At 40.7% G+C, this 20,739-nt stretch overlaps 1 protein-coding gene across 1 annotated transcript in view; it reads left to right on the top strand.

Annotated features, from left to right (window-relative positions):
* The first annotated feature begins 4,009 nt into the window (after positions 1-4,009).
* The window catches only part of LOC111154265 (docking protein 6), a 373,118-nt gene continuing 356,388 nt past the window's right edge, over positions 4,010-20,739 (top strand). The window contains exon 1 of the mRNA XM_022513774.1: positions 4,010-4,112. Coding sequence (XP_022369482.1) covers positions 4,047-4,112 — 66 coding nt within the window. The 5' untranslated portion in view covers positions 4,010-4,046. The remainder of the gene's footprint in view (positions 4,113-20,739) is intronic.

The raw sequence follows: 20,739 nt of genomic DNA, 5'->3' as shown, positions 1-20,739 counted from the left end.
CACTCCATCACTTCTGCCATTCTAGTCACTAGAAGTTAGTCAAAAATTTCAGCCCACACTCAGAAGGAGAAATTCTATGGGGCATTATATTAAAACCTGGGGATCTTTGGGGGCCTAGTTTGGAGGCTATCTACTATAATGATAAGATTATGAGTAGTATGCTATTTTTTTGTGTGTAAGAAAAACAGAAATAGAAACACATATATCTTTTCTTATATCATCAAAATGAGACAATGTAAGGATAAAACAAAAACTAATAAAAATGGTTTCCTAAAAAGAGAGGTAGAGAATAGGAAGGGACAAAAATCAGAACTGTATCTCTCTACATGCCTTGTTTGGTAGGTTTGATTGTTGGAAATATGTTAACTATTTCACATAATGAAAATCTCAAAAGAAGCAATCCTTAAATATGAGATCTTTGCTTACATACTTCAACAGTAGTATCAACAACAATTGAATTGGAGCCATCCATAAAACTGAGAATTTTTCTCTTTTGAAATATATTTCTAAAATAAAAGTATTTCATGTTCCTGTAGTTGAAAAGCTTAGAATCAGTAGCAAAAATAACACCCTAGTAACCAGATTATGGGAACTGAATTTCATTTCCCATTAAGACAAACAAAGGTTCCTAGGGAAAAGAATGGATTCCAGGTCTAGAGCTGGAAATGTACAAGATGAATGAGGATATCTTGTGATTGATCTCAACAAAGCTATTAAGGTCCATGGGTACCTGATAAAAACACAAAGATGTCAAGTGAAGCAGCTCCTTCTGGTTAAAGACCAGGCAATTAAAATCCCCAAAAGAGGGTGCCTGGGTCGCTCAGTGGGTTAAGCCACTGCCTTCGGCTCAGGTCATGATCCCAGGGTCCTGGGATTGAGTCCCGCATTGGGCTCTCTGCTCAGCAGGGAGCCTGCTTCCCTCTCTCTCTCTCTGCCTGCCTCTCTGTCTACTGTGATCTCTCTTTGTCAAATAAATAAATAAAATCTTTTAAAAAAAATAAATAAAATAAAATCCCCAAAAGAATAATGACTCTGATGGGTTGAAATGTATTACACATACAAAACTCCATTTTTAAAGATATTTCTAAGGGAGGAGGGTATTCTTTTGTGTTTGCTGGAACATATTCAATATTTCTGAAAAATGGTTGTTAACGGTTAAGAATCAAGCATATTCTCTATAAGGAATTGATTTCAAGACAATCCTATAGTTTTAAAAGATAATAGTTTATAAATTCAGGAATAAAATTAAATCAGAATATGACAATTTTACAAACCCTAATGAAATAATGTATCAATGCAATGATCACCCAAGGCTAAAAAGCTATTAGGTAGACATTTGGTGGAGAATTTTCTAATGGATGTATTGGGCTGACAACTCTTGAGCCCTCTAATCAATGGAGCAGTCAAACTTTTTGGGTTTTTTTTCGATGTGATTTAGTTGAATACATATAGCACTTCTTATGAATTACTCTGGAAAAAAAAAAAAAACAATGTCCTCACATTTCTAAGTCACATTACTACATAACAGAAGTTTGAGACTTAGATGACTACAATAAATGAGGCCATGAGGATACAATCAATTGTATATACACACACAATACACACACACACACACACACACACACTGCTCCATCAGAAATTTAAGAATCTAAAGTAACTGTAGGGGAATATTTAAATCATCTTAGAGTGTTATAAAGACCTATACAGGTATGTGAGCAAAAGTATAATTGTTATATAATTATTAAAAGCAGGTTTATAAAATGTACCTCACCTTTAAGTACACACTGCGATTATTATTGAGAAAATTAATCTTTGACTTCAAAGACCTCACAACTGATTTGTAGAAACAGATTATTCTATAAATGATGGGGAAAGTTACGGGTCATAGAAATTATTATAGACCCCAAACCAGTCTAGAAACAGTGTCTCTACAACTGAATGTCTGTCTCAGAGCCTCTGTTTCCTAATCTATTAAATGGCAAGTTTTCGTTCTGTTTTGTTTTTTTGCTTAACACATGGCATTCCAAGAAGACTGAATGAAATAATGTATTTAAAGCATCTGCAAATCTAAATCAGTCTTCACATAAATTATAACCAGGTGGTATACATAATAGCAACAAGTGATTGGAACAGACAACATAGTCCCAGGTATTTCAGGGTGGGAATCACACCAAACCAAGAGGGAGTTTATGTAAATTTCCTGGGAAGGTCAGAGCTTGAGTTTCTTCCAGAGTTACATCCTAAGAGATCCTGCCTTTGATTCGAAATACCTGCCTCAGCATCTGGTACTGTTCGTGGTGGATAGTCCAAACCAACGTTTGTTGCATAAATGAAGGCGGCGGAATAATATGCTGTTAAGGCAAGTTAAAGTGTCCGCTGAGTTGGATGGGTTCCAGATGAAGGTTCTTGCTAACGATGGCACAAAAATCAACTTTTTTTAGGGGTGCCTATTTGGTTGGGGCAAGGGACGTGCTATTGTTCCTTAAGCTTTCAGATTTTTTCCTCCCTTCAATCAAGTAGTTTTCTTTCTCTCTTAAAATGATTATGTTCTCAATAGGGCAGAAAGAAATTTTAACTGAAAACATGGGAAGATACTGCTCGCTATGGTAAGCGAGAAAAGAAACATAATCTTCTGAACTTTTATCAAATATAGACTCTTTATAAATGAATGAGTCATTTATAAAATTTTCAATCTTTACACAGTTTATATTTTTTTCTTAAAGAATACCATCCTGAGCTTCTAGGTACTAAATAGTTTTGCCTATAGCAAAAACCCATACATTGCCTCCAGTTAGAATTCAATACTCCCTATTTTTTCCTCTCTTATAAAAATGATATAATTTTTAAATTAAAATTTCTTCTTCTTCTTCCCTATTACACTAGGGAATAGCCTACTTTTGAATGTTATGAGTTCGTACGTAAAGGGGGGTTTGTTTCTCCATTGTTTTCATTTAACAAGTTGCACATTTCCATAAATCATTTGCATCCACCAGTAATAGTAATGGTCTCCATTTCCTCCAGAAGATGAAAAGCCACGAGGCACTTTGAGTCATAGTTAACTGAAACGCGTGCATAGATCAGCCCACTCCGGGGCTCCTCGCCGCTGCTGGGCGAGAGGACGTCGGCGAAGGGCTGCCTCGCCTGACTGCTCCGGTCTCCCCGGCAGCAGCGGGATTAGACACATGCGCACGGTTGGTCTCTTTGTGTGCACCGGGAAGGGCTCTGCGTCGGTTTGCACTTCCTAATGGGGCAAAGACCTGGAAGGCGAGCGTGTGCTTAGGAACAAAAATGCACGTACACAAGGCCACCGAAATAAACAATCGTCTCGCTCCCGTTTGCCTTCCCCTCTTTGCGAGCATCCCCGCCGCCCTTTCCCCGGTGTCCAGCTGGGGAGTGGACACTGAGAGCCCCGGAATGAGGAGCCGTGTCCTCAGGAATCCCGCACCCGGGAGAGCAGTGCGGGCAGAGGAAGCCGGGTGGGGGGCGGGGGGGTGCGACCCCGGGCGCGGGGAGCGGGAGGAGCTCCCCTCCCGAGTTGCGAGGGATGAAGCGAGTCTTGCGAGCATCTCCGAGCGCAGCCACCCCGCGGGCCGGGAGGAGGGAGCCGGGCGGGCGACTCGGCCCGCCTCCCCCCCACCCCCCGCGCGCCCCTCCCCCCGCGCCGGGGAGCCGCGCGGGTGCGCTCCGGCCAGCTGTGCGCCGCCGAGTGAGGCGCCAGCCCGTGGGTGCTGCCGGGGGCGGCGGCGCGGTGGGGGCGCCCACAGCTGGCGGCGGCGCGGGCCCGGCGCTCGGCTCGCGTCGGGAGGCGGAGGTGAGGACCGGAACGAGGAGGGCGGGCGCTGCTCGCGGCGCCGGGCCGCGTTCCCCGTCCGCGGCCGCCCTGCCACCAGCCCGCGTCCCCGCCGGCGGGAGCTCGGGGAACCGGGCGGCGGCGCGGCTGTGGCGGCGGCTGGCTGGATGCGAGACCTGCGCGGACCCGGCGGCGGACGGCGGCTCTCGACTCCGGGAAGCCGATCGCGGAGGGGACGAGCCCGAACGCGCTGGCCATGGCCTCCAACTTTAACGACATAGTCAAGCAGGGATACGTGAAAATCCGCAGCAGGAAGCTGGGGGTGAGTTGCTCGCGTTCGGCGCGGCCGGCTGTGGTGGGGGGCGGGGGGCGGCGGGGAGAGGTGACCCGCGCGGGGACGGGGGCATAGAAGAGCTGACAGCCCGCTTGTTGCTCGGCCGGTGTGGGGGCCCGCACCTGCCTCGGGGGGCTCTGCACACCGGGTCGAGGCTTCCGGGAGCGCCCGGGTCCCCATCCTCACGTGCACGGCGCTGGTGTGGACCAGACTGGGAAGTCGTGTAGACGAAAGGGACTGTCAGTTTTAAGATGAATTTGCCTCGGCGGGGCCTTATGTATAGTGCAGCCCACAGCGCTCTGTTCTCAAAGTGTGCGCCTTCCCGGAGGCTTGCGCGGCGTGCAGGAGGTGCACGGACCCTCCTGTGTGTGTATCTAGAATCACCATTTTCTAGTCCCCGCTTCCCGAGCCCATTTCGAAATTCTCTTTCGATGCCCTACCCGCGCCGCGCGTCCCCGCCGGCGACGGCCAGCGACTTTACTGCGCCCTGAGCAGTTGCCCAGTGGCAGGCTCCTTGGCCCTTTGCGCGCCCGGACAGGTGTACCTGCGCCCGTGGGCAGGCAGGTGTGTGCTCACGGCCGCTGACACGGCAGCGTTCGCGACAGCAAAGTTTATGGAGACCTTGTCGTAGTTTTCTCGTGAAAGATGTTCCGCCTGACTTGGGAGAGAAACAGTGCAGACCCCCCGGGGGTTCAGAAGTTCTCTAGTGTCCAGACCCGGAGGTAAGACGGACGCGCCGACGGTCTCCGACGACCGGGTGTGGAGCCGAGAGGCGGGAGGGGCGGGACGGGCGCGGAGCTGCCCAGGTTTGGCGGAGCCCAGGGAGCGTGGGCGCGACGCTCGGGGGTCGCGGTGGAGGCCGTGGGGCCCGCGCGCGCTACGGGAGGTGGCCGACCCGGAACGACCTTGGCAGGCCGGACCAGAGCAGGAAGGGAAGCTCGGTGTTGGGGGGCGAAAGGGCCCCTTACCCGGATTCCCTGGGCTGTTTCTGTACCTCCCTGTTCTCAAAGTTCCAGTTCTGCGAAGCTCCGGAATCCTGGGGCAGAGCGGCCTTGAACGAGAACATTCCCCGCGTTCTCTGCTGACTGGATGAATCCTCCAACTTGGAAAGAAAAGGAGCGAGAAGTTCGTTTATTTCCTCACTCAGAAAGAAAAAAAGAAAAATAAGGCTACATAGATCTCTGGAGAATTGAACTAACGTAGGGCAGAACCCCCAAAAGAGGACGGAGCACTACGCACCCAGAAGTCGCCTTGTCAGGAGTTGGTGGACGCAGGTGTGGGGGAGCGGGCGGGGGGAGGGGGAAAGGCAGACTTGGCTTTTTGGGCTGCCCCTTTCGGGGTTCACTCTGAAGATGCAGACTGTACCCCGAGGAGACGAGAGACCCGTTCTCGAACTTGGGCAGCTCTGTGGGAGCGCGGAGTGCCAAACGCGGGGACCGCGCAGCCGCCCACCCCGCCGCCTGGCGCCTCCGTGCGCAGCTGCGCGCCCCAGCAGGGCCCGGGAGCGGCGCTCGCTGCAGCCCCTCGGCCGGGGTTGCCGGGGCTGCTCCTACGCAGGCGGTTGCGCCTCGCTCCTCTCCAGCGAGATGGGGAAGAGCCCACGTGTGAAACTGCGGGTGTCCCGGAGGCTGACGGCTTCTCTCCGCCCGGACGCACTGCTCCGATCTGTCACCCGCACCGGCCGAGCAAGAAAGAGCTGGAGGGGAGAAGCGTTTCAGGAACTTGACCTTTGAAGCCCTTTGCTCTCCCGCAGGGTGCTTGCTCGTCGTTCTCGCTCTTTCCGTCTTCTTGGAATCTCAATTGTGTCTGACTCCTCAAACGTTAGAAGCTGGTGGATGATTCAGGCCCCCCGGGGAGAAGTGTATCTGCTTCCACAGAGTCACGAAGTACGTGAGAATGAGTAAGGAGCGGAACCCTGAGAACCCTGCCCCTGGCCCCGGGGTCTGTAGGATTCCTCTCCCATTCCCAGCTTTCCAGGATTTCCTGCAACAAAAACTGAATATGCCACCTAATTAAAATATAGGATCCAAGGAAAGAGCTTTGACTGCTTCTTGGGTAACCATGGTGTTAACAGCCTTTGAAATGTCCTCTTAAAATACCATTCCTCCTAAAGCTGTGTGCAAATACATTTGCAATCCCAAAGTCCTCTCTTTCCATACCCACTGTTGAGAGGTACGCCTTTGTAAAGGACACCCTTCAGAGAAAACAATAAAAATACATTTATATATAAATTGATTTTGTCTTCCATTTCTGCTTGAGAAAGGTTAACTTCAGAGTTTGGTGTTAAAATAGTTTTGTTTTGTTTTAATATTAAATCGAAATATTAAGTTAAATTAACCTTGATTACTTTGAAGAATATTATGTATTAAAAAAACTTTAGACTTTCTATTCAGAATATTCTAGTATTCAGAAGGGTGACTTCATATGACACAACTTCATCTACATGTTTCTGTGAACCTCAGTAAGTAAGTGGGTCTTATAAGATAGTGAAACTCTAAGCAGATAATGGGTGCCTTACACATGAAAATTTCTATCCCAAATCATAGAAACAGGATTTATCTAAATATTAAAATTTCATTTTCATAGTTAATAGTACATATTACTTCTTTTATGGACTCAGAACTACAGATTTTTCCAAATAAAATAATTTTAACTCAGAAGTTGCATAATGATTCTTATGATATTTAAATATCAAAATAAAAATTCCAATGAAATATGCACAGCTATTTGATTTATGATGTACAGAACTCATGCTTTCAAAAATCAAATTTTATAATATTCTAAAGGAAAAAAAAAACCCTTGGCATGAAGGCAGTGACATCAGAGATTATTATGACATGAAAATATATTTTGAGGTGAAATGTTCTACTGTACCCTTTGCTCCTCATAAGTTAGTGCTCCCTATTGTGCAGAAGGAGGGCAGAGAAGTGCTACTTGCCCTCTAGGCTGGGGGACAACCCTGATGCAGGTGCTTCCAGTTCGAAGTGGTTGAAAGAGCCCTTGCCATGTGTCTTCTTAGAGAATCTAGTGCTACTTGTTGAGGCCACTTCCCTAGCCAGTTATTTGGGTGAAGTAGTAAGTGTTAAACAATTTTTTAGAATGTTTGCTTTGAAACTTGTCTTGACTCATTAATCAGCCTATCTTCCATTCAGGAAAATAATTTTGAAAAAAAAAAATGGTATTATCCTGGATTTTACCCATGTCCTTTAAAAATATGTTTATTCGATAATTAATTTTTTATTTATTTTTTAAAGATTTTATTTATTAATTTGATAGAGAGAGATCACAAGTAGGCAGAGAGGCAGGCGGAGTGAGAGGGAGAAGCAAGCTCCCCGCTGAGCGGAGAGCCTGATGCAGGGCTAGATCCCAGGACCTTGAGACCATGACCGGAGCTGAAGGCAGAGTCTTAACCCACTGAGCCACCCGGGAGCCCCTAATCATTAAGTTTTTAAAGGTATTAAGTCATTAAATATATAGCGACATGACTCTTATAGTCATTTGTTCATAGTGTGTGTTGATTTTTCATTATAACATATCACTGTTTCTATGGATATATTGTTTTCCTTTTTATGATTTAAAAGCTCTTAAATTGTTCAATTCCTTTTGCTCTCTTAATGTTGCATGGTTAGTATTAACATTCACAAGATACCATGCTGGTCAGTGTTTTGTGTCTAAGAAAAGGTTACTTAAAACACTAAATAAAAAAAAAAAAGCAAAAGCATTTTGGTCAAAATTGTTTATCACTTAGCCTTTATTACCTGTTTTCTTCTGAACACTGATAGGTTAAATTAAGTCAGCAAGGCATATACTATAAAATATCCAACCCATTCTTGGTTTGCAGATAAACTAGGAACTCAACCACGGAAACAATTAATACAACTTTACGCATGGCTTATTGACTCTATAATGTAGCAAAGGTAAATGCAGCCTTATGGAGGGAAATCATCATCCCTACCATTAAGTTCACTGTACACATCCACGGTACACATAGTTTGACGAATTCTGGACTCAGGCCTCACATCATTGTTTTCAAGGAATTCTGTTCAAATACATCAGTGTGAACAGTCACAGGCACATTGTGCACAAATAGCATTTTACAGAAATTGTTTTCTATTTCTTTTTCAAAGTCAGGTGAAGGATTTGTATTGCTTTGTGTGAGTATCAAAGGAACGTCTCAAGATACAGTTGGGCTTTGCATATTCAGCAAATGATCAATAATTATGGAGCATCTACTGTTTATCGACTGGCGCGCGTGTATGTGTGTGTGTGAGAGACAGACTGTGAATGTCCCACTGCGAGTGTCATGTTGTATTATCAGGGTTAGTAACAGTAAATACCTCCTACATCACTACTACTCATAGTACATTAGGCCAGTAATAGTCACTTTACCCCAACCTGGCTATAAGGGAAGCAGGGAAATGTAAAGGAACACATTTGGAGTGTGTGATGAGCCCCAATTTTATGAGCTGAACATCTATGCAGGATTTCCTCTTTTGCATAGTCTCCATTTGCTTCAGCAACTTACTATGGATTCATCTACATCTTGTCCTCTCTCCCTCCTTTGTTTTTGTTTTTGTTTTTTCTCCATCCTTGATTAGAACCTTGAGACACTTCCATCCCTGGCTTGATGATTATTGATCTTCTTTCTATAAATTCTTTGGCTTTTCCTGTCCTTCCACAAAAAGTTTTCTTCTGATGATGGAAGAGAGTAGTTTTTCATGAAACATGTTTATGAAAATTTACCCCTTTACAGAAGTTCATTCATTAATATAAATGGGAATTTTCGTGTGTGCATTTGCATTTTTTTGGTTGGTTAGGCAATTAAAAATTCCTCTGGTTTCCCAAATATCTAGAAAGTATTTTATGAAGAATAATTCTATCTTGTACGACATGCATTACCAATTTTCCAGGAAGTAGATGCATTAAATATATTTAAGATAAAATATGTAAATAACTTAATGATTTTGACCATTCAAAAGTTCAAGAGAACTCTCATGATCATTACTTCAGGTATGAATTCTCAATCTATGGATTTAAGACATGGACATTGTATTGGGCATACTTAACCTTTTCTCTTTCTAGAATATTCTGTATCCTGGACATTGCTTTCTAAAAAGGATCATTATAGCCATGGTTATTATTTATCTCTTTCTCATTAAATATAGAATTTAGAATGTATGAAAAGTCTAATTATTTTAGCTATTTTTATTTTCGATTTTTATTTGTGGTGAGTATAATTATGAGTTTAATACTGTATACATTCCACTTAATTTCTTTATCTCTGTATCTATTTATCTATCTATATAGCTCTACAAGAATTATTGGATCTTAGAATTTTAGAGTTGAAAAAAGTCTTGTATATGTTCTGTAGAATCCCTATATATTAATTTGTTTGCAGTTGTGTGTGTGTGCACGTGACGTTTCAGGTATTTTCAGAAATTAGTGAGATTTTTTGTCTTTTTAAAAAGTGCTTATGCGTGCATATGGGCATGCCTGATGTTCTTTGAACTTTCAAGACTTAGAGCCAAAGACAAGGAAAATAAAAGTAAGCCTAACTGTAAAAATACTTTGCTGGATTTTGATATTAAATAATTATGTCTATACACTACCTGGGGCAAGCCGTTAAATCAGGAGTGAGATATAAAAGTTCACATCTCAGTTTTTATCTTAATGTATTTACACATGACTGCTGGCAAGGTGAGTCTCAAAAGATGGCATTTCTTCAGATAACAAAGATTATACTCAGTACTCTGGGAAATCTTTTAAATGACCAAAATAAATAAATGACCAAAATAAATTTATAAGTGGGTAATCATACAGTGGTCAAATATTTGCAAGATTTACATTGCCAGTTTCCTTAAATGCCTTTCAGAAGTGCTCAGTAATGGTTGATATTTAGGATCAGTCTAAAATAACACACAAAAATAGTTTAATCTGAAGCCCAAGTCTTTGAAATAGGTGTGACCCATTTTTGTTGAAGTATTTTCGTTGTAATATTTTGTTCCGTTTGGATCATAATAACCCATGTGAATAATATTGACTAGGACTAAATAAGTATTCTTGTCTTTGATCTGTTTCTGTTTACATCCTCTTCATTTTAGAGACTATGCAAAGATAAAAGGCAAGCAATAGAAACAAAATAAAAATTACCTGTTTTCCCGCCATCTAATGATCTTTTCTGGATTTCATAACTTTTGAAGTTTTAGCTTTAAGGAAAAAATAATTTCTATCCAATGGGACAAACTAGTTAAAAGAGAAAATACTCTGATTCCTTTACTTCAGTGTTACTGCTTTTGTCTCACGTGACTCACAGTATTTTCTTTTTTTCTTCAAGCTCTGGTAACTTTGACCAAAGAGCTCAAGAATATAGGTAGAGAGCATTTTCACTAATGTTCTGCATAGATCTCCATTAGTTCTATTTTACAACACAGAGCAGGATTATCCTTTGAGTACTTCCTTTTCATATTATAACACTATTCCTCAATGAGACTAGTACACCTGTCAGTCAAATCGAATGAATAAGAAATGATCTATTGTTATTAGTGGAGAACAGGAACTCATGTACTAAAGAAATATTCTCATGTTGTTTGAAATAAATGGTGGTTGTAATATTTGGAACATGCACAAAATATTTCTCCCGTTATTGTACTAAATTCATTGTAAAAGCTTGGCTAATATTTTGGCTTAATAGTAAAATGATTGAGAGGACGAACGCTTTGAAGTTTGATTTGAGGCTTCATAATAGTAACATAATCATTTTGCATTTTGCTGTATTGTTTTACGGCTTATAAAGAATTTCCACATATATTAGCTTACATAATTTTCCCAGCATGCTTTTGAAAGTATATTTAATTTTACCCTCATTTAATTTAACGTTTTATACATAAACGCAAATCCAAAGGAAGTAAAGTGAATCCGCCAGAGTTAGAGACAGACTGGGTTTGTCTGTGGATGTGTATACTCAAATCTAGGTATCCTAACTTCAGGTGCGGTGTCGTATCTACAGTGCAACAGCTTCCGCTTTGTAGTACGTGCACACAAGCAATGACACAGCTATGTGTACTGTTCAAAGTAAATGTGTTTTCTTCAGTTGGTTGCCTGGTGTAAAGCTAATATGATCACTCACTTGACTCGACTCTAAGTTATTTACATTGCAGACGAAAGTGCTACCGGCAGGTGGGAGGTGGTGGAAATGGCTGAAGGCGATGGAAAGACAGACTTCCAGTTGTAAGCTAAGTAAGTTCTGGAAATGCAGTGTCGAGCATGGTGACTGTAGCTGACAATACAGTATTGCATTTTTTAAAGTTCCTAGGAGAGTAGATCTTAAAAGTTCTCACGAGAAACAAAGTTGTAATTAGGTGAGGAGATGGATGTGAACTAAACTTACGGTGGTGATCATTTCACAATGTGTACATATATCAAACCATTGTATCGTACACTGTAAACTTACACGATGTAAGGTATCAATTACATCTCAATAAAACTGGAAAAAATTGCTATTTAGTGAGAGGATTTATGCCACGGTAAGGAGATACTATGAGGATATTTTTCCAGGCCACTTTGAATGGACGTGATTTCATTTTCACTGTACCGTCGGAAAACTGGCTAATTCCTGCTTTTGAGTATAGAGAACTGGCTCCAAAATGCAGCTGATAGTGTCTGTGCAGACTTTAAAATGTTTTTAGAAAGATTTAAATCCCTTATTCTAGCATGACCTCTGTTTATGAAAAAGGATCTTTCAAGATAATTACGTAAAAGATTATGTTTAAATTAACTTAATGAAAGATGAGTTCATTTAAAAAAGCATAATTTAAAAATATACATTTTTACTGGGATCTGGAAAATCAAAAGATGTTATGTAGTGATGTAGTTATGCAGCACATAGTGTGACATTGTTACCCAAATCTGGACACACTGGGCAGTGCTGAACCATACCATGACCTCTGCCTAGGAGACTTGGTTGTTTATTTGCTGTGCTGCTTGCTACTTTTAAGAGGAAAGAATTGAAACACATATACTTAAATGATGTTCTCTTTCTTTTTCAGTTCTCTTATTTTAAAAAAAGTCTATATGCCATTTTGTTACTTAACGTGTAGATATTTATATAAGATATATTACCTGAATAAACATGTACAGTTATTTTTCTTCTCATGATTTTTTCCTTGTAAACATGAAATCAGTTTTCTCTGACCATTCAGTATTCTTTAAAATATGTATGCATGTCTGTTTATGTGTGTGTGTGCATACATACACAGATACATGATACACATACATGTGTTATATATTAAATACAATGGTATATATTTCCAAATGACATGTAAGTCCTTACACACACACTGAATTATATACAAATATAATAGGAAGGTTAACAGGAGAAGAAAATGTTCATAAAATGTCTTAATGGCATATAAGCTAAGTTTTTATTATATAAATTCTTACATGTCCACATTATTCTTAGTTTGGATAAAAATTTGATATTAGCTGAAGTTGAAATTTAGCATGTCTTTCAAAAACTATGTCTTTTAAAGGTTCTCAACCGGTACGAGAAAATTCTCTATCTCTGTTTACATAACCCTAGTGAAGTTTCTAACATACTATTCAAGAAAAAGAATGAAAACATACTTCTTACATATTTGAACTTGCTTTGGAAAGTCTGACTTCTCATTTAACTTACGAGGAAGTAGGAGTGTGTCTCCCTGAATGTTTTAAGGACCTGGGGGCTGTGCTGTAGAAAGCACCCGTGTCATCATTTTCCTGGTGCTTTTATAGACTTCATTACGCTTGGGAATCTTTTTACGTATGAGCTCTGTTAAGTCTTCTAAACAAAGGCACGTTTAGTGCCAAACCATGCTGTTGAGTTTAACTGGAAGCTACCAAATTATGTATATGTGTGCAATGTGTTTTTCTGTACATTTAAAATAACAGCTATGTAAAACTCTGATGGCTGCTTAACACACGTACCGCTGCTTTCTGATATTTTACGTGATTATCTAAATTACTAGACCTCTGTGTAAAGAAAGCGAGCCTCAGCCATGATCGCGTGTTGGAGCTACTTCGCGAGCTTGTGCCTTTCCTCGCTGATTTGGTCCGGCTGTGAGCGCGGATCTGCTTCCGACGTCCCCCCGGGGATTTTTACTGTGGTGCCGTGGCTGATAATCATTATCATACAGTGAGGATTCGGGGAGAAATAAGGAAAATGTGAGATCTGTTAGAACACTGTAAACTACTAAAAACACCATTATTAGTGCTGGGACTCGGGAATTGGCGTTCCCGAAGTAGAGAGTTATGCAATAAATCAGTCACACAATGCGGATTCCTGACAGTCTGTGAGCCTTTATAATGTGAATACAAAAATGACGAAGCAGAGGTATCTTCAAGGGGCAGAAATTCACTTCTGAAACAATGTGGTGGACATAACTCAGAATTTTCGAAGGACTCTGGATCATTCTTCCTGTCAGTGGTCGTGATGCCCAACGTCCGCGGGATGCCATCAATATGGCTCCTCACCAAAGACTTCTACTTTGTGTATTCTCATCTAAGTGATTACAAAACCATGGCTGTTTAAATTGTACTTCATTTAAAACTCGGTAAGTTCTGAATGATGCTGTAATGGTTTCCTTATTGGAGAGTCAATGAGTCAACGCTTCAGACTTTATTAAAGGAAAAACCCTGTACCTTGGAGTCCCTTTTGTATTCTTCGTAGGTCTGGGTTTATGGTTCTGCAAGGCAGCCCCTGCTGTGTAGCACTCCTGTTGTCTCCCAGGTTTCTTTTGTTCTGCTTTTTGTTCTTTGTCTCCAAATTGAGGAGACAGAACATGAGTGGATGGGTGTGGAGAGAGAATTGGGACAATATATGGCAAATACCTACTGAGTACACTCAGACAGTGTGTGCTTTGTGCTTTGCATGGAAAGTAACCCCAAGCTGAGAAATCGTGAATAAAGAAGGCTTTGTTATGAGTTCCGTGCAGAAGAAATAGCATGCCTAATTAATAATATGTGTCTAGATGGGTGAGGGGTATTGAGGTAAAGGCCCAGAATAAAGGGTTTACAATGTTCTAAGAACCCAAGAAGTTACTGATGTATTTTATAAGAAGGGTTAATGTTCATTCTCCACTTTGCAACATCCCTGACTGTAAAATTCATTGTAGTGAAGTAGTATTTGGGCAAGAAGACCAATCAATGGTGAGCTTTAGCATCCTAGAAAGGCCTGTTTTACTTCTAGAGGCCAGCCATGATTGAGAATCACTGACATAGAAGGTTGGTTTTCTTATTTCCTAGCACTGCAAAGAAGGAAGTTTCTAACTATCATTGTTTGCATTGAGAAGTTAGCTGTCTTATTGTCACCTTTGGAAAATCATCAGACTTTTCCCCTCTGCCTACATTTAATGCCCTCATTTTCCGGTTTTAAGGAATTTTTCTATGTTATATGTAAATGTAATTTTAATTCTGTTTATTATTCTTGGGTTTATAATGCTTCTGGGTTTATGGCTTGATAGGGTTCTTCAGTTCAGAAAAGTTATTTGCTATTTCCCCTCCTGTCATGTCAGTTCTGTCCATTCTTTTCTCTCCTTCCTTATTCATATGTTAAATCATTTATACCATATTTTCTGTACTTCTATGCTTTTTTATTTTTCATTCTTTTGTCACTTGAAGCTTCAGGATATTTTCTTCAGATCTATCTTCCATTTCACTAATTTCCTACTCAGCTGAGAATAACCTATTAAATTTATTCATTGTATTCTGTTTATTTTTTCAGGTCTACAATTTTCAGTTGATTCTGTTTTTTAGACTGTCGTATAGAAATAAATTCTCAGTTTTGTCTTTGGTAGGCTTCAATACATTCAAGTAGATGATGTTCGTATTTGTGCAGCGTTTCCAATTGTCAACACGCAAGCTTCCCTGAGTTACCTAGTACACTGCTAACCGGAATGGAACATTCTCAGCTGGTTGAATTTTATAGTGATTTCTGTGTAGGGGAACAGAGGCCCTGTGGTCCTTCAGAAATCCACTAAGAGCCAAGAGAGTTGGCTATAGCTCTGCCTTAGTGGTGAGCCGCTCTTCCTGTGGTAATTTTGTCTCTGGATATTTTCAGACAAGTTATTTATCGGTGGAGGAGAACTAGAGTTCTAGTGAAATTGAAAAAAAAAAAAAAAGAAGATATTTGAGTGATAAGACTAAACATGGCTGGCGCAGATAGTGTGTGCATGTGTGTGTGCGTGTGCGCGTGTGTGTAAAAACCTGCCTCTGCATAAAAATGAGGGGGCAGTGAGTCAAGAAGCAGTCAGAAGCCTGCTACAGTGTTTGATTTCATGCACAAGGCCAAATATTTCTGTCCCTTTCAGCAGTAGTTTTTAATACTGGATACATATTCCAATCACAAGAGATGGTTTTTGAGGTTTTTGTGTGTTTGTTGTTTGTTTGTTTGTTTGTTTGTTTTTCCAATGACGTGTTCTGCTTCCAGAGATTCTTACTGAGTTGCTCTCGGGGCAACAGAATTGTTTGCTAGTTGTGTTTGTTTCATTTGGTATTAATCTACCCAAGCGATTCTACAATAAATGACATGCTTTTCACCAGAAAAGAATTCAGAACAAGTTGCTTATCACTATATATTACCACAGAACCTTACTGAACTGGAATAAATTGGCATAGTGAGCCTCTGTAAGTAGTCGAATGAATTGACAACATGAATTAGATGTTCATCATTTAGTTTTTCAGCCAGCATTTCAGTCTTTTTCCATGTATTTGGAGAGCACCCCGCCAACATTGATATTTTGGATGTTGAAGATAAGAAATAATACTTCACATTATAGAAGATGAAGATGAAATTCCAAAAATACCTTTTGCTGCTAGGACAGGGCGTGAGAAATGAGCAAGGTGTGACCAATTACATGACCGGATGTTGAGTTAGTGATAAAAAGGGCAGCCCAGGATAGGAATCTTCTCAGGGGACAACAGAGTAATTGTTTCTACTGGATTGATTTATTGATGCAAAAGTATAAGCAATGTAAACTGTTGTACCTACTGACCAAAGCTAATAGCCTCGTCAAGAAACTTAAAGATTTAAGAGATCACTTATGGTTGTTCAGGCTTGAACCTGGTTGTCCAGCCCTCTACTTCTAATTTGAAGTAATGAAACATTTAATGTATTTCCTTCTATCTAAATCAGCCAGTGTCAACTTCTATTACAACTGATAGCAACTAATACTTCTGACAGATAAAATGGCATTATTGGAAGTCACCCAATTAAATTTTAGAATCACTAATTTATTTTTAATGTAGTGCCTATGAAATGCCTTTCCTTACCAAAGTGTAAACACTAGAATTCATTTTCTTTTGTAGTCACTGCCAGTTTGGACATTTAGCACACCATTCATGAATTACGCTGTTCAGTCATGGAGAAGTGTAGGAGCTTTGACGAGAGCATACATTCAGACCATATAATTAAGAGAATGTTTGTTTTAAAAGAGGGACCCACACAAACATACCCAGTGAATTTTTGACAGAAGTGCAAAAGCCAATCAGTGAAGGAAAGGTAACCTTTTCAACAAATGTTGCTGAAGCAATTGGACATCCCTGGGCAAAGTAAATGAGCCTCAACATAAACCTTACACCTGGTAACTCAAAATAGTTCAGGAGCTTAGGGTATAAAGTAAATCTATAAACTTTGTGACAAAATGCAAAAGAAGATCATTGGAAACTGGATCTGGATCAAAGAGTTCTTAGACTTGACATCAAAAGCATAAACCATAAAAGGAAAAACTGATCAATTAACCTCATCAAAATAAAAAATGTTTGCTCTGTGAAAAAGCCCATGGGGAGGATGAAAAAAAAAGTTACCAAAGACTGGGAGAAAATATTCATAAACTACGTATCTCCAACAAAGAACGAGTATAGAAACTCTTAAAACTCTATGGTAAAAATTAAAAAGCAACAACAATTCAATTCGAAAATGGGCAAAAGACATGAACTGACACTTCACAAAAGTTGCTGTGCAGATGGCAACTAAGCAGAGGAACAGATGTTCAATATTATTAGCCATTAGAGAGATGCAAATTAAAACCACCATGAGCTATCAATACACACCTACTGGAAAGGCTAAAATAAAAACCAGTGACAACCCTAAATGCTGGCAAGAAGGCAGAGAAACTGGATCCCTTGTACAGCGCTGTGGGAATGAGAGGTGAGGGTTCTGATACTCTGGAAAACAATTTGGCAGTTTCTTAAACCACCGTTCTACAGCCCGTCAGCTGCAGTCTTGGACATCTGTCCCGGAGACGTGAGAACTTTCTGTTCACGCAGAGATACACAGCTCTGGTGGAAACACCCCCAAACTGAAAACAAACCAGATATTCATCACTGGGTGAGGCTGAGTAAACGGTAGCATATGCGGATCCCGGGTTACTAAGGGATCCAAAGGACTAAACTATTAACTCGCACAACAGTGAGTTTCCAGATTATGTTGAGTGTGTGAAGAAAAAAAAAAAAATTCCCAAAGGTTATAAACATGTGATTTCCTTTATGTAGTATTTTTGAGATATGAACTTGTGGAAGCGAAGAACAGGTTCGTAGCAGCCGGAGGGTATGGACAGGGAGGCGGGAGTGGGCTCCTGTGCGACTGTGCTGATTACAGGGCAGCGAGAGGCTTCCCCGAGGTGCTGGAAACGTCCTGCATCTCCACTGTGTTCCTGTGGAGATCCCGCCTGTGAGAGCGGATTAGAGTTTTATCAGATGTTCCCATAGGGGGAAACGGAGTAACGGCGGTGCGGGGTCACTGTGTGTTACTTCTTATAGCTGCATGTGCAACTACAAGGATCTCAGAATAAAAAGGTGTAGTAATTAAAAAATATAAGAGACGCCTCGAAATGTAGCCCTATTTTACAAGCAGGATAAGGACCTTTTGGGCCCCGTTATCATAGGAGTAGTTTAGAAAAATGGCAAGAGCACCGTCTTTACCATCCATCAGCCTGGGTTTAATGACTGACTCTGCCACTCAGAGTCGTGTGACCTGTGGGAAATGTCAAATACCCTCGAGCCTCACTTTGCTTAATTGCCAAATGGGTTGTAAGACCTCATTGTGTTTTGTAACATTACATAGATAATATTTCCCAAGATCTAAAACAGTGCTTGGTTGAGGATGTACAAAACCCTCAAGACGGCTTTTAAACCAATACCGCAGACTTCTTAGGACAGCTCCTTGGAAGGGGACACACATCCCTGCAGCTCTTCTGGACTGGGGTTCCCTGAGCAAAGACAGCTTAACGTGAGTAATGCTGCAGTGAACGAGGGAGCACATGTATCTCTATGAGATCCTGATTTTAATTTAATTTAATTTACTGTCATCTATATTCAGAAAGAAGGATTGCTGGATCATACAGTATTTCTATTTTTAATTTCTTGAGGAACCTCCATATTGTTTCCCATCGTGACTGCATCAACTTGTATTCCAGCCGACAGTGCCGAAGGCTTTCTTTTTTCCCACATGTATGCCAGTCCTGGTTATCTTGTCTTTTTGATGAGAGCCATTTAACAGGTATGAAGTGTGAGGTGGTATCTCATCGTAGTTTTGATTTGCATTTCCATGATGATTCAAAGACCTTTTTGTGTACCTTTTGCCGTTTGTATGTCTTTTTTGGAAAACTGTTTAAGTTCTCTGCCCATTTTTTTTAACTGTGTGGTTAGTTTTTTTTGCTATTGAGTTGTATGAATTCTTGATGTATTTTGGATATTAACCCCTTATTAGATGTATGTTTCACAAGTATTTTCTCCAGCTCTACAGGTTGCCTTTTGCTTTTTGTTGGTTTCTTATGCTGTGCAGAAGCTTTAGTTTGACGTAGTCTTCCTCTCTCTTTGAATTGTGAAGAATATCAATGTTGATCATTTTGCAGCTGCAATTTAGTGTTCTCTGGGAAATGAGGTTTATATAAGCTACATTTGCCCACAGGACACCTTAATTACTAGGAGCCAAGTGGCTTGAACACTCCGTTGACTCCAGAAACAAACAGCAGTGCAAAACCTTCTCTGCCTTTGATTTTGAGCTCTAAATGGAGCCACCTTGTCCAAATTTTAAAAAACATCATTACTTAGAAGAAGATAACATTCAGCAATATTTCAGTGAAATTTCATTTTTTGTCTTCTGAAAAGGATCACTTGGCTCCGTTCCCATCCAAAAAGTGTCATTAGCCGTTTTGATGCTCAAGGTGATACCGGGGTACAGCTCCTTTGGAAATGGCAGCAAAACTGTCCAGAGTGTAAAGTAAATAAAGTTCCAAATGAAGCATCTAAGAAGAAGTTTCAGATTTTATGCTTTCTGCTGATAAGTTAATTTCAATAACTGAATAGAACGTGAACGGAGAGGAGTAAAATGACTTTATAAAAGGTAAGTTTAATAACACCTGAAGTATTTGGACATCCATGAGTCATCTAGGATTCAGAATCAGTGATGAAAGAAATAATTCCTTTCCGGGGCACCTGGGTGGCTCCATCATTAAGCATCTGCCCTTGGTCCAGGTCATGATCCTGGGGTCTTGGGATCGAGCCCTGCAGAGGGCTCCCTGGTCAGCAGGAAATCTGCTTCTCCCTCTCCCACCGCCCCCGCTTGTGTTCCCTCTCTCCCTGTCTCTGTCTCTGGCAAATAAACAAACAAACAAAAATCTTAAAAAAAAAAAAAGTAAAAGAAATAATTCCTCTGCTTTTCACTTTGAATCTGCAACATACTTGGCAATTTTTTCCATTAAAAATACCAAGGATAGGGGCGCCTGGGTGGCTCAGTGGGTTAAGCCTCTGCCTTCAGCTCAGGTCATGATCTCAGTGTTCTGGGATCGAGCCCCGCATCAGGCTCTCTGCTCAGTGGGGAGCCTGCTTCCCTCTCTCTCTCTGCCTGCCTCTCTGCCTACTTGTGATCTGTCAAATAAATAAATAAAATCTTAAAAAAAAATTTTAAAAAAATACCAAGGATATATTTATATATAATATGTATTAACTAAGGATAGATTAATAAGAAATTTCTCAAGGAGGAAGTGGTAAAAAGAGCCAAAAGAAAAATTGGTTTGTGCCATACATCGGGGATACAATGATAAATAAATCCCTGTGCCAGACTAGTTCAGCCTGGCAAGAAAGAGGGCAGTCATTAAGTCTTAGCTAAATTGTTAAATCAGTTCACATTCAGAACTGTGCTGCCATGGTTCTGATTGGCGTGTATAGGACTATGGGCAGTGCCTTCCTAAGCACTTGTAATTCCCCCCTCTGTAATTAACTTTAGCAACCAATCGAATTGCAATACAAAGGCTGTAATTGGAAATATATCACCCAAAAGATGTCTTTATATTCAGTGCCTCATTTTTACAAAATATATTTAACTTTCCTGAAAATATTTTCTGAAAATTCTTTGGTAAAGCACTAAAATTTAGTTTCCTCTTAAGGAAGAATCCACATAACAACAACAATAACAGCAACAAAAAACCCCAAAGTACATTAGTTTTTTGGAGAAAATAAGTTTTGGTATAAAGGTTACCAAAATTTAAAAAACAAAAAATAAATCTCTACGACATTATCTTTAAATGGATTTCTCATATCGTCATGTATATTTCATTTGCCATTTTGACTCTTTTTTCTGTAT

Source organism: Enhydra lutris, unplaced genomic scaffold (assembly GCF_002288905.1).
Source record: "Enhydra lutris kenyoni isolate GAN:26980312 unplaced genomic scaffold, ASM228890v2 scaffoldscaffold36, whole genome shotgun sequence".
Classification (NCBI taxonomy): Eukaryota; Metazoa; Chordata; class Mammalia; order Carnivora; family Mustelidae; genus Enhydra; species Enhydra lutris.
Note: the sequence above shows the minus strand (reverse complement) of the source record. Positions and strands in the feature narration are given on the sequence as shown.